Genomic DNA, 13958 nt, shown 5'->3' on the forward strand with positions numbered 1-13958 from the left:
GAGGCCACACATTGCGCTAGACGAAAGCAGGCTTGAGCAGTAGCTGCAGAAAGCGATGGTTAGCTGCCCTTGCTGAAGGGCATCCTGCAGGGATCAAACTTGGGCTGGTAACTGCTATTATGTGTTAAATAGAGCATTTCTCATACGTGTAAGAGAAGTAAATTGGTGATTTTGAAAAGCATGAAGTCTAGTCTTAGCCTGTGCTTTTACCACATCTCTTTTTTCTGTCACTAACCTTGTAACTCTTCTAATTAGTCACCTGGAGTTGTAGCAAGACACTTGGTGCCAGCAGCATTCCTCCAAACTTGTCTTTGCAGCATTTTCCTGCTTTCTCCCTTTCTGTCATCCAGCTTTCAGCTGTGTTTCTTTACTGTGGCTGCCTGCTCAAACCTACCACCTTGGACCTGTGTTTACACCATCAGGCAGCAAACCCCAGGCATGTTTGCCCCTGTTTGGCAATGCTCTCACGCAGAGCTTTTGCTCTGCCTTTCTTCTGACTTTGAAACTGCAGTCCTCAGGTCAGTGGTCATTGAGCCAACTTCTCAACCCATGCAAGTTAATGGGAATCCTGGTGCTAACTGGAAAGATTTGACCCATGTAATTTTTTATTTACAGTGTCAAAATTGTTGTGTTGCATTATCAGTCTTGTCCATGTCAATTATGTTTCTGCCCCAGATATTTAGCAGGAACCACAGCTGCTGCTATGATGAAGGGTAACACCTCTCACATGTTCTTTAAAAGAGTAAGAGTAAAGCTGAATTAATTATGCTAAAACATTAGACTGACCCTTCTAGAACATAAACAGAGGTCTAGAGCCACTACTACCTTTTAGCCAGAGGAACTGTTGTGCTGGACACTGAAGTTCTGCCTCTTCAATTTCAATAAACTACCCCATAATAAAAACACTGACAACTGTCACTTGTCAGAGCAAATTAGGAGAAAATTTCAGTTCTAACCTGTCCAACTTAATTCACTTCCCTAATGCTAATTTATAGGTTCCAGTATGAGTAGAAGTAACCTTCTACCTTGGGTGATAGGCCACCAAATAGCAACTCATTTACTAATGGCCAGACCTCTAGTGAGCTGACACTGTCATGTGAGAGCAAGTATTTTTATAAACCTCTCTCCAAAATCTGACTGTCCCATTTTGAGAGCTATCCTTTAAAAAGATTTGTGTAAAAAAATATACAAAGTCCTTACTGGCAGACAGAGGTACTGCCAGAAGGGCTGGATTTTGAAATAGCAGTTATTTGGTGCAGCTAGTTTCTAGGTGCTTCAGTATATATAAAGCTCTACATATGTTAATACAAATAATAGAGTTTTTCATCAGGCATTATGCAGTCCTACTACCTTGTGTATTAAGAATAAGCCAAGTGAATGCCAGCTGATTCAACTAGAATTCAACTAAAACCATGTCAAGTAATTAGATAGACCACCAATAATTGCTGCAGAAGTGATTAAAAAAATAAATCAATAAAGATCATATTGTTATATGAAGTTGTATATTCTCTTAGCATTGAGCATGTTAACTCATGTACTGATTGTGGTCTGTGACTGTCATAACCACCACACCTGTATTAGTCACATGCAAAGGCAATTCAAAAGTAACAATGAAAATCACCCACCTCCTGCTTTCTATGGCATTTATAAGGCTCAGTCAATTATTCCTTTTCCCTAGCTTGTAACCCAAAATTAGGGTAAATGAAACCACATGAGGACTAAGATACAGCCATCCCAGCTAGTAACCCTGCTGTCTCTACCGGTTCCCATGATATGACTCATTTTGAATTGCTAGCACCCATGAGAACAGGTAAATTTTGCACTCTTTAAAGAAAAATAATTTGTAGGAAAACAGACTATTTTACACTGAAATGTCTATAGCAGCAAGAGTGTATTTATGCTGATGTTTTCTGTCTGATTTTAAAATACAGTTGTATTTCCTTAAAAAAAAAAAGATAATTTTCTTCATGAACAGTTAGATAAGAGTAGCTTCATGCAACAGAAGTTATATGTGCCTTTTAGTTAGAATACTGTTGTCTGTCCTGTTTTGATTTGGGATTGGCTTCATTAGGCTTTGATGGAGAAGCTAACCTGAGTTACAAGTGATTTCAAGTTTGGATTTCTCTGGTTGGTTTGTCCAAATGAAGATTATTTTAGCTATCATAGATCAGAAGACAGAAATAGTTCTTGGCATGCTACAAGTCACAGCCATTTTCATCCCCAACTGGACATCTCTGAAATCTATAAGTTCCTTGCTGTCTGAGTTCTCGCTTTAGACTCATACTAGGTTAAAAAATATATATTTCAGAATTATTTTAGGGAGCAATCTATTTCTACTTAGATTTAAGCTTCAGAGCTTCTAGGCTTTGTGCTTGAAGTTGCTTTTTTTTTTGGAGGTAATCTTGGAATCTATCTTTATCCATACTGGCTATATACTATTGTGCATCTGTTTTGGGATGTAGGAGTTCTCATATACTAAATAGATCCGAAGAGGTAAAATTTGAGTAGTTATATGGACAGATGGAAACAAACAGTAGAGCCTATGTCTCAAAAAATGCCATCAGAGGCGTTGAGAGCTCTATTTAGAGAAGCAGACCTGATTTACCACTGCCTTGTAACACGTGTGTGCATTTATGTTTGTGCAAAATAAATGCAGAGTGCTTCTCATCCTTAGCTGGGAGTATTCTGAGCAGGTGTTAGTGATCTTAATGAGCTCCACAAAATGGAGAAACTGATCTGGGAAATCAGCAAACTTCTCTGTGGATAAGGTAGCAGGAGCATTATAAAGCACTATAAGTTTGGCTCTTCCTAATTTCCTTTCAAGCTTGTAATTGCTTTTGGTTGATATGAGAGAACACATCGTCTGTGCCCCTGCCCCTTATGATGCATTGTAGCTATGGTGCAGTCTCTGGCTAGAGAAACAGTTCTGGTTTAGGTTGCTTTTAGATTGCTTTTTTTCTTTCATTCAACTTACTTTCTGTTAAAATTTGCTTTTCTAACTTAAATGTAGTAGCATTATTTTTATAATTAACTTTATCTGAATTTCAACCAAAAACAACAAGAAATGTAATAATGATTAGATATTGTTAAGCTTAAAAAACAAATCCTTCTCTTTATCTTTACTTGCAGTTTTTCACTTGTTGCCTAATTAAAGTATCAGATTATTTTAACCAAATTATTTTCTTGATCTATTATTTGAATTCTGCTGAAAGTGTTAGCTTTCATGTGTATTTAAACCTTTATCTTTAACATACAGATAGAGTTGTGCATACAGTATTGGATTCACATAATTTAATAGGTAACGTAATTCCGGGGAAAAATCTTGTTCACCCCCAAATGGACTGATTAAATAAACTGATTGAGTTCCTGAGTGTTGCTAAATTCAGAAGCTGAAATGTTGATATAGCTCTTTGATCTTATTTTTTTTATATACTCTTTGATCCTATATGTAATGCCACAAAAGTGACAGGTGCCCTAAGAAACTGTAGTAGCGAAGTGTGGAATTCAAAGCGAGAGTCTTACCAGTTTGCTAATTACAGTGGAGGAGAACAGAAGTATACCTGTAACTTAAACTGCTCTACTCAGTCATACTCAAAAAAGACAAGCATGCCTGATGCAGAGAGAGGAGAGATGCAAGAGAAGCAACTTTTGAACCACATGGCTGACAAGGAGCAAAGACTGTTACCTGGGAGAAGCAACCATGCTGGAAACTTGTCTCGATCCGAGAAGAAACTCCAAGAGGCTATTTGTGTGCTGCTGGTGGAGCTGTGTGAGAGATTCACATTCTTCGGCATCGTCTGCAACATGATCCTCTTCTGCACTGTCAAACTTGGCTATCGCAACTACCAGGCAGCTATTGTCAATATGTGCTTTGTAGGCACCTCCATGTTGACACCAGTACTGGTTGGCTGGCTTGCTGAATGCCTCGTGGGGAGGATCAAGCTTGTGTGCATCTGCATGTTTCTACACTTCCTAGGTAGGTGACACCCTGGTGACTATTTCATATTTTAGTAATTCTGTTAGAGATGCATTATTGAGCATTGTGTTTGAAATCTAATAATTTTCTCCAGCCTTGTGGCCGTCTTCTCTAACAGCTGATTACTTAGTTTCTCCTTTACAAAACGCACTGCAGTATTTTTGCCTATGTACTTTTGTGGCACAGTGCTTTGAACAAGACTAAGGAACATTTGCCTGTATATCTTGTGGACAGTTGGTGCACAAACTTGACTCCTCTAAAGTGGCTTAGCTATTCAGAACACAGATGCTCAGCTCTTAAAATTGGTCCCTTTAACAAGCATCTAAGGTTATTAGTGTTTGGTGCAAATACGAGTCTTTAGTCAGAGTTTGAGAGAGAGTTTGAAACCTGTTTCCCAGCTGTTGGAAGTAAGATTTTATTTTATGTAAAGGTATATGACTCTTGTATTTGGACAAGAGAGAAAGATGTATTTAAGTGCATACCAGTATAATCAAACTTTGCCTTAAGTAGAGAGGCTGTATCCTAATACCTCTATTGAGAGCCTGCTTTCTGTTAGCACATTCTGAATCTTCCCCACGTGTTATTCTGGAGATCTTTTACATAAAAGCACTGTTCAAACTAAGTATGACTGTTCTGTAGCAATTAGTGCATCTCACAGCTGGTGGTTATTCTGTCAACTTAAACTAAGCTGATAGAAATACTTTTTACTTGGACCACTTGTTGAGCATAAGCAAGTCTGATTTCTGCAATAGCCAGCCACGTTGTTATTTAGACATGCAACAAAGTAAGGAAAAGATCGGATTTATTCCTGAAATGTTCTTGAGCTGATTGCAAAACCATTGTGCAAGCAGCCTGGAAAAATGATTGCTATTATGTTCCACTGTTTCTCCCATGGGCTTCTGGTTTGGAATCTCCTTCTACCACTTGTCCTTTCAATGCATATCTTAAAGTAGAAAACTGGTGACACGAACAGAATTTGATGTATTTTGGGTATTGGTTTAACCAGAACTTTTTTTTGGAGATCGATCATTAAACATTCCTGACATATTAGGGTTCGATGGACAATCGTAGTCTTAGTTGTGGCTAATGTTGGTGGTGTTGACACATCGGTATATTTTGAGTTCAGTCTCCAATTACAACTTGGAGAATCTGTAGCTGATTAAATCTGACAGATTTGCTTTGCAGACTAGAGGTGGTAAATGCAGTTCATGGCAGTGCTTCTATAGGTAAACGTTCTGAAAATCATGTATTTTCCATGAAGCTGCAGCAGAAGAAGAAAATTTTCCAAAAAAGTTTTGGGAATTTATGTGTTAAATTATGATACCTATTACAATTCTGGGGTTTAAAGAAGATGCAAAAAAGGCTACACTCCACCATGGGGTGGTTTTTTTGGTTGATCAGTTGTTCATCAGGTGAAGTTACATGTTTAAACTGGTGCGCTCTGGCAAGTGGAGAGCTACTGCCCTCTATATGTAGGCAATGGGGAAGGCCAGTGAGGGGAGCTACATTTCCACAGTGAGCTCTTCAGTTGATTGGAGAACCTGAATCCTTACAAGCATTTCAGAGGAAGATTGCTTTCTTGGAGGCCCTTAGTGGTCTTGCCTTACTATGTATAGCAACATACAGAAAGGTTCTGCCTCTCTACAGAAGTAAGGCTCTCCCTCTTTGCACTCCTCTGTTGTGTATCTTTGATTTTTCATCTGTCTTTTCAACATAACTGCTTAAAAATATATATGTCTTATTCATCAGTCTGATTCTAATCCATTTCAAATGACAATTTTCTTTCCAATTCCAGGCACAGCGCTATTACCTGTTGTGGCGTTCCCCTTTGAAGATATTTACATTGACAGGCGACATATTCTTCATACGCTAACCAAAAGGGAGCAGAAAATAGTATTCTACTTTGCACTACTCACAGCTAGTCTGGGAATAGGAGGCATAAGAGCTATAGTTTGTCCATTAAGTGCATACAACCTTGAGGACTGTGGACCGAAGGAACTTCTTTCTTTTTTCAACTGGTTGGTAACTTAATGTCAGCTAAATATCTGTTGGGGATGATAGAGCGTTGCCTTGAAATTCACTGCTGACTTACAAGGCAGATTCTACAGATGATGGATCTCATGTTTTGTTTTTAACTGCAAAACATTTAGATTTTGGAAGAGTTTCCAAGAATTTCTGTAAAAACTTTTCCTAAATTTTTCCTTTTGCTAGGACCAGTAGGTGATCATCTATTTTGGCCTTCTACAGAAATCTTCAGTCAGAATGAGGATGAACTGATTTGCCCAAATGCTAAAAGACTTGACAACCTAGTTGCTGTTAAACAACATATTCCATTTGGTTTTTTGCCTTTAACATGGCTATCCCTTTAGGATGTTTTGCTGTTATTCCCTAACTAACAGTGGCAAAATTCAATGATATATTAGAATTTACATCAGAGTAAATTTTTAGCAATGACAGGCAGCAGTAGAGTCTGCTGGTTTGCTGGAACTAGGGATTGCTAGTGGTCTCTAACTGCTAAGCTCAGTGGTAGGGGTCTGCTGTATTGTTTCAGCTCTGTTGCTGTGAAGTTTTAGCATCAGATAAACCACTTGACATTTGTGTTTTGGTTTGAATATTTTAATTTTTATAAGAAAACTTTGAGGAAAAATTGCTCCTACAATGGTTCTTAAAATTCAGGTTTTTTTCATATTAACTATTTCTCTCTCTCAGTGTGTCAGAGAGGTCATTTTTGATTATGTGTTTGCCTTTACCACTTCTGTAGCACTATACAGGGTGCTATGTACATTCACCTGTACTTTCTGTTTAAACTGTGGAGTGAGGATCAAAGAAGTCACAGTGGGAACCTCCAGATTCCTGCTTCAAGGCAGGGTGAAATAAGCCCTAAACTGCACCCCTTTCTCTCCTTTCCCTATGCATGCACAGTTATTAAAATAAAAACTGAGCACATTTGCATATTAACAATGCAATGCTGAAGAATCAATGACGATCTTACTGAATCAGATCTCTCCTCCTTTGGGGATGGCTTTCCTGGCTATTCTTTTTTCCTCCAATTATGTTAATATCAAAGAGTTTTAAATTAAATCCAAACTTCAGTGAATAAGGCAGCTTTACCAAAGGTGGATGAGTCTGTTTAGTTCCTTAGAGCAGATTCTGCCTCCTTGACCTGCCCATAAGAGAGAAGGAAAAAAAAAAAAAAAAACCACAAAAAACCCCTTCCTTTTTACTCTATTCTGAGTTTTAATCCTTAATTAGCAACATCGTTTTGATTAAATAAGACTCTGGGGGATTAAGACTGGAGAGCAATCAGTTGTTCCGAAAGATAGCTCTGGAGAATTTATTGTACTGTGGTCTTAGCCATTCAGAATTGTGTTTAATCAAAGTGACATTTCTCAGTGTTGATTACAAAGGAGATATAATACGAATAAAAAGTTCCTTGAGGGAATCCAAATGGGTCAGTTCTTGGAACTTTGGAAATATCAAGAAAGGCACATGTGCGATTAAAAAAAATTTAATAATTTTTGCAGTGGCATCCAAGGAGGGGCTGTTTGAGTGCAATATCAAGACTTAAAAAATGGGAGTTTCATTCTTAGCATTCTTAATCTTGTTAGAACCTCTCAGAATGTAACCACTTTTTCTTGGTAGGCTCTTTTTTCTTGGTAGGTGCTTGTCATAGGATTGAATTTTAAAATAATATAAAATCAGATGGTTGCATACTCTTGGTGAGTTTGAGCCTGTTCTTAGGCAAGTTCTATTTAAACAATCAGAATTATTGGGTTAAGACTCTGTAATTACCTGTTGTCTAATTCAATCCTTGAAGAAGATTGCTATGCACATCTAGGGCCTGGTTCTAACCCCTAGTATGAACTATGACTCTGACCTTTTAAATAAACAGAATATACCAATGCTAAGTGAAGAAGGGAGTTGGATTCTGCTGGACTAAGTTTCCCTAAGGACTTCTGCTTTTCTAAGATTAAGGTTATGGACTGGTGCTATTTTTGCAGCAGGAGAAGTAAATGCTGTCTATGAGAGCAAAGGGTACAATCCAGACTAGGGATGAGAGTTAGCAGTGTTGTGTCTTGTCTTACTGATTTGCTGTTAAAAAAAAAAAAAAAAAAACAAAAAAAACAGAGAACATGGGACCACTAGTATTTTCCTGCCTTATGTCTCTTCGAAATAATTTTTCTTTCCATCTACTGCAGATCAGTTTCTGCTGTTATCCTGGACACACTTTGACCTTTTTAAAATGTTTTTTTACCTCTTTGGTTTTTTTTTTCCCCCCACCTTGTCTTTGGAGAGAACTCCATAGCAATTCTGAAAAAATTTGCCTCCTCCTACAAAGCTGTAGTACAGAAGAATATATAGCTTGGATACTGGTCCATACATGGAATATCTGGGTCTGAATTTGGATAAATCAACACTTAAATTGCTAGAGCTAGGCATGCTTAAAAAATAAAAGCATGTAATATGTCAAGTGACAGGAAATCTACTGAGTCTTCAAAATTAATCCAAAAAGTGACAAAAGGTCACTTTTAGAATATTTTCATATATTTTACTTCATCTCAGATTGTTTCATTCAGCAGATTCATCTCAATTGTTACATTAAGTAAAAATTTTTTGAATACTGTATAAACATAAACAATACTTCTAAATAAGAAGTCACCTGGATGTTACTTCTTTAAAGTTATCACAATGAATACATTTCTGTAAAAAGTTATAATAAGATTATTAGGTTTTTATGGGCATGCCACAATAGCATTTAGGTTTGTATCTGGACTGCATTCTTGAAATGAACTTCCCAAGTTGGCATTTGGCTCTCATTGTGAGGAGACGTCAGAGTGCTGAAGCTCCAGGAAGGAGCAGTTCCCTGCAAAGTTGGACATGATATTCAGTTTGATGTATTTAACTAATTCAGCTATGCCCTACTGGGATCTCTGAGACACTTCACGTAATGCAAGTCCAAATATTGCAATGTTAGATAGCTGTGGTATATGAGAGCTAGCAAGGTATGTTTCCGTTTGTGTAGGTTCTGATCTGCTGCTGTCAGTATGATATGAGCAAATCCCAAAATTCTGATGTGTGCATTGAGGTTAGTTTATCTTTCTTGTTTGGTCCATAGGGATTGCTAAAACATGTTGGGTTTTTTTTCTTCTCATTTCTGTGAGAGGACAGGAGCTTTACATTTCAATCTTATGGTACTTTGCTATATGGTGGTGAAAAACAAAAGCACTCTCCTGTACTCAGGGGTTTTCTTTGAAGGTTCCTACTTCCAGTGAAACAATCGTAGAGTCATGAAGAGTGTCATGACTTCAGGTAGCTCAGGCACACTTCTTTAGAAACTTTGGAAAACAGCCGCTGAAACTTCTAACTTAAAAAGTGTTAGTTAGGAATTGTTTCAAAACTTCTACACAAGTTCTAGCTGACCCAGTTGTGGAAGTGTATTTTTTTGAAAAGCTTTAGTTGGACAGGGGTCAACACATGTATGTACAAAATCCCTCTAACTATACCATCATCACAGAGTAACGTACTTCCGAAGTGCCTAGAGACTACTTTCAGTGGAGGGGAAAAGTCCATGATTCTGATGAGTCTCATCTCCTGAAAATGTAAATTACTTAAAGGAAACAGTAATTGGTTTGGAACCTAGGACGTGTCTTGGTGTGACTTCAGAGAAATGCGTGAATCAGGAGAGCTCACTGCTGTGCATGTCCTTGCTGGTTCCAGGAGAGCTGCTGCTGCATGGCTCTCAGCAGCACTGACTTTGCCCTAGTGGAGTACATTATTTTTCTTTTGCCACTTGCCCTGGGTCCTGTGAGGCAAGTTGCATAAGCGTGTTCTCATGCCGCTGCTGCACAGCCCTGTGGTCATCTCTCATCCCTTAGCAGAGTGAGAGAGTGTTGTCTTTGTAACTGAACAGACCTGAGTAGCATTACCAAGGTTCGTACTTCTGACATGATAAAGGTTTTGCCTTCTTGGCACTAGCTAGATGTGATGTAACGGGCAACGTCAGAACAAGTGGAAGGAGTACAGCAGGCACTTCAATACTGTAACTTGCAATACAACTATGGTTTGTCTTGGCAATTATGGCAGGCCACCTAGAAATCATTTTGAATGAACGAAATGGGGTTGAGGAAGTCTCCTAGGTGTCAAGAGAGACTTGCAATCCCCCTTTTAGGATTTTTCAGCTCAAAACATTTTGCTGTGATTAATGATACAGGGAGCTGCAATGGTACGCTGATACTTTACTCCTGCCCTACCCACTCATTTGCAGTTGAGGAGTGATCAAGCTGGAAAGCTTGGGAGTTGGATTGTTGAGGGGTAACTGGTTTGCTACAACATGTTAAAATTTTTCTTTTATTGTTGAGAAGGTAATTCTAGATTAATTAGGAGACATAAATACTCAAGTCCAAATAGTATATGTGAGGCAGAACTGGCACCAGACAAGAAAGTAAGCTTTGCTTCCTCAAGCAATATGTATTAAGCTGTATAATTATGTATCAATGTATATTTCACCTTTGAATGAAACCATTTTGCTAAGGTTCCAGCAAAGGTGAAGGAATCTCCTTTTGCAGTTGCTTACAAAATGTAATCTGTGATATACTGAGGTAGTACTACTCCATTATTGATCCCTCTTCTTTGCTTAAAATACAGTTGTCGTCTTTAAAGCCAACTTGGAACTTGAAAGTTTAGTCAAAGTTAAAATTCTTAACTTAAATTTCATAGGCTAAGTCTGCAAGCCAGAGTCAAATCTGAAGCAAAAATTGCTGAATGACTGACACTGACTCTTCAAATGAAGTTTCATACAGATCCCCAACAGTTAGTATTTTTGGAAACTGTGACTCCAACAAAGCAGGTCCTCCCTAAATCTGATCTTTCTACTCTGACATGCTGAATATTCAAGTCTGCTCTGTAGCCTCAAACGCCTGTTTTATGTGAGAGTTCTGTTTTAAGGCAAACCTTGGTTAAAGCGCTGCTGAAAGCAAAAAGACAACACAAGTGGCCTGAAGAACAGTGTAAGGGGAGCACCTTAGAATTTAAAAGAAGTTAAAGGGGTTATAAGTGAAACAATTGCAATTATGAATGGCAGAGTAAAAATTGATCAGTCATGTGAGAAGAGGGCTATGCAATAGAAGAATAAGCAGTACATTTTGTTTCACTTATGTTTCACTTTAATAAATAGCTATACAGTTAACTAACTTCTCGAAAAAGCTGAATTTTAGAAGAACTCATGATTTAATGTGTTATGTAGGAGTCAGAATCCAAGGAAAAAAGTGTTATGACAATATACTCCTAACTATAAAGATATAAACTCATTTGCTAGGATAAAGAAAATAAGTAGTTATCCTTTTGCATCCTATCAGGGAAATGCATTGTTTTGGCATTTTTTATTTTGGGGGGTTGCTTTTTGCTATTCTTATAACTCCTTAAAGCATATTTATTGTGCTATTGTCAGGGGTTCCAAACTGTGGTAGGCCTATCACTAGTGGTATGCCATCTGCTTCCAAGAGTGTGCAATTTTCATTTGAATATATTCTGTGCATAGGAGGGGCTCAGCACTTACTTGGGAAGCACCTCTACTGCCAAAGGCAGTCTCAGAGCAAATTATTTTGGGGAACCTTCTTATCAAGATATTTCCAGAAGCCAACAAAAATTCCAGCTGAGCCTTGCAACTAATGGAAAATCCATCCCTTCTGATAAATCAAACTCTAACATTTCTTAAACAAGGGATGGTGGCATTAAGACTTTTCTCTCTTAAGCCTAAAGTAGGTGATTTGATGATATTGCATGCACAAAACTTATGTTATCAGATATTAAATGTGTAGATGGTAAAGGTTGATGTATTTAATTAGTCTGACCCACAAGAATGTTTCCAGTACTAGATTGATAACTTGTTCAGCTCTACTGCCTCAGTACAGTTACTTCAATCATATGCCTCTCGGAGCCGAGACATCCAAGTGAAATTTTATGTTAATTGCTGTGTCAATATGTGCATGGTACTGATGTTGTCCATGCTTACTATAATTACCATGCCTTTAATTTAATGTTTCAATCTTCTGTAAAGGCCTTGTATTATTCAGCCTCTCTACTCTTTTCTCTCGTCTGTGTGTACTAGGTTTTATTGGCTGGTTAACTTAAATTCAGCAGTTGTCTTTGTCAGCATTTCTTATATCCAGCAGTCTGTGGCCAGGAACCTTGGTTTTCTTATCCCATTTGTGTCTGTGCTTATGGCTATGATCACAATTCACATGGTGCGGGGTGAAATGATTTACAAACCCAAAACAGGTAAGAGGCAACTGTATCTTACGAAATATCTTTAGAGATTATTTTCACAGAAGAGATTAACTTGCATATCTAAATGAGTTCTTCTACAACACTGCCCTGTTTGGTTGGAGATACTTGGGTTTTAACTCTACAAGGTCTGTGTATAAGAGACAACATCCGTCCTCTGTAAAGATAGACCTGGTGATTCTGGATAGGCTGAAAAAGTGGAAAGCAGTCTCTGGTAAACTTGTGTACGTTTTCTGTCATGTCAAGGCATGTGCCAAAGCATTTGCCTGTGCACGAAGAGGTACAATGTGCATGCTGCTGGTGGACTTTATTTTGTCATGTTTGGTTCAACCTATGCCCAATGTGTTTTGCTCAGTTGAAGCAGTTTGCGCCTATGCTAAGGCACAAAGTACACGTGTGTTTTCTCCCTTAAGTATGCTCCATTGCTTCGCCTGAACTTGCACCTGGGCAGCCAAGCGGTGTGGTTAGTCAGCTAAACAGGAATATGCACTAGTAGCAAAGTAGTTTTATAATGCCTTTATCTTGCAGAACATCTGGTGCTTATTGTTATTTCAACATGCTTGCTTATACAACATCAAGTGTTTGTACACATTTGAAAATAACTTGAATTACTGAATAGTTCTAAATAGCTCCTGTGCAGACTGTGCAGATATTTTAAAACAGAAGTTCTTACACTTCTGTGGCCTCACCAGTTAGTACCCGAGCTCTACAAAATCCTTTGATGGCTGCTACCCCTCTCCATTGACAAAGCACAGAAATATAAGTGGAGCCTAGGTGACTTGAATAAGGCTGTAAATGCCCAAACCTTGCTGTTCTTTTTCTAGTAGAACCCAGAAACTGAAAGCAAGTTGTTATTTCAGTATTTTTGTTATAAATATAATTTAAGCAAAAATACATTAGCAGTGAGGGAACTAATGCATAAATAAAGTGCCTGGGAATATCATAGTGAGGACGTCACTAGAGTGGTTTATTCAAAACAAATAGAGTCAAAGAAATGCATCCCCTCCACAGTGCCCCAAAAACCTCATGATAGTATGCGGCGGAGGTCTGCAAAGACTAGCATCAAATTAGCTAGCTTCTTATGGAGAGAATGGTGGCTGTCTGGCTCGCTGGGGCTCACTATAGGTTTTACAACCTGAGAAGGTAAAAAGATTCTTTAGTATCCACCCCTGAGCTGGACTATTTCATATGGACTAAATCTGTAGTTCATCATCTAACTAGTTTAATTCTACTACATGGAATAACATAAATTTGTTTATCTTGGCCATCAACAAAACTAGCAGAATATTTTTTTGTATCACGTGTTTTTTCCCTATGAGTGTTGTTTGATTTATCATATATTTTCCAAGTCTTTGCAGAATGCCAATCTCTACACTAATATCTGCAAAGTTTTTTATCTCCTTAGTCAAAATAAACGATAATATACTTTGTACCTTCCAGTGAGATGATGAAATTGGAAATTCTTCAGAACTGTAATTCAATTCTATAGGTGACCTTAAATGATTTTTATATATGCTGCCTTTTTTATTTTAAGGTAACTCTTCAAATAAGGATCGTGCATTCAATTATGTTTAGCTGTCAAGCATGGACTTCATTTGCATTTCTTCCCACTGCTATAATTTTGAGGACTGGCAGGTGACCAGAGATGAGGAAAAAAATGTATCTACTGTCTAGGGTGCAATGTAGGCTTTTTATTGTA

General features: G+C 38.0%; 1 protein-coding gene across 4 annotated transcripts in view; it reads left to right on the forward strand.

The window, feature by feature from the left end:
• The first annotated feature begins 1730 nt into the window (after positions 1–1730).
• Positions 1731–13958, forward strand: part of SLC15A5 (solute carrier family 15 member 5) — a 37260-nt gene continuing 25032 nt past the window's right edge. For 3 of the 4 annotated variants that reach the window (XM_050909851.1, XM_050909875.1, XM_050909867.1), the window contains exons 1-4: positions 1731–1810; positions 3464–3976; positions 5772–5994; positions 12084–12253. In XM_050909851.1, coding sequence (XP_050765808.1) covers positions 1774–1810; positions 3464–3976; positions 5772–5994; positions 12084–12253 — 943 coding nt within the window. In that variant the 5' untranslated portion in view covers positions 1731–1773. The remainder of the gene's footprint in view (positions 1811–3463; positions 3977–5771; positions 5995–12083; positions 12254–13958) is intronic. The other variant, XM_050909861.1, reaches the window with a different exon arrangement.

The sequence above is a fragment of the Gymnogyps californianus genome, chromosome 1, assembly GCF_018139145.2.
Source record: "Gymnogyps californianus isolate 813 chromosome 1, ASM1813914v2, whole genome shotgun sequence".
Classification (NCBI taxonomy): Eukaryota; Metazoa; Chordata; class Aves; order Accipitriformes; family Cathartidae; genus Gymnogyps; species Gymnogyps californianus.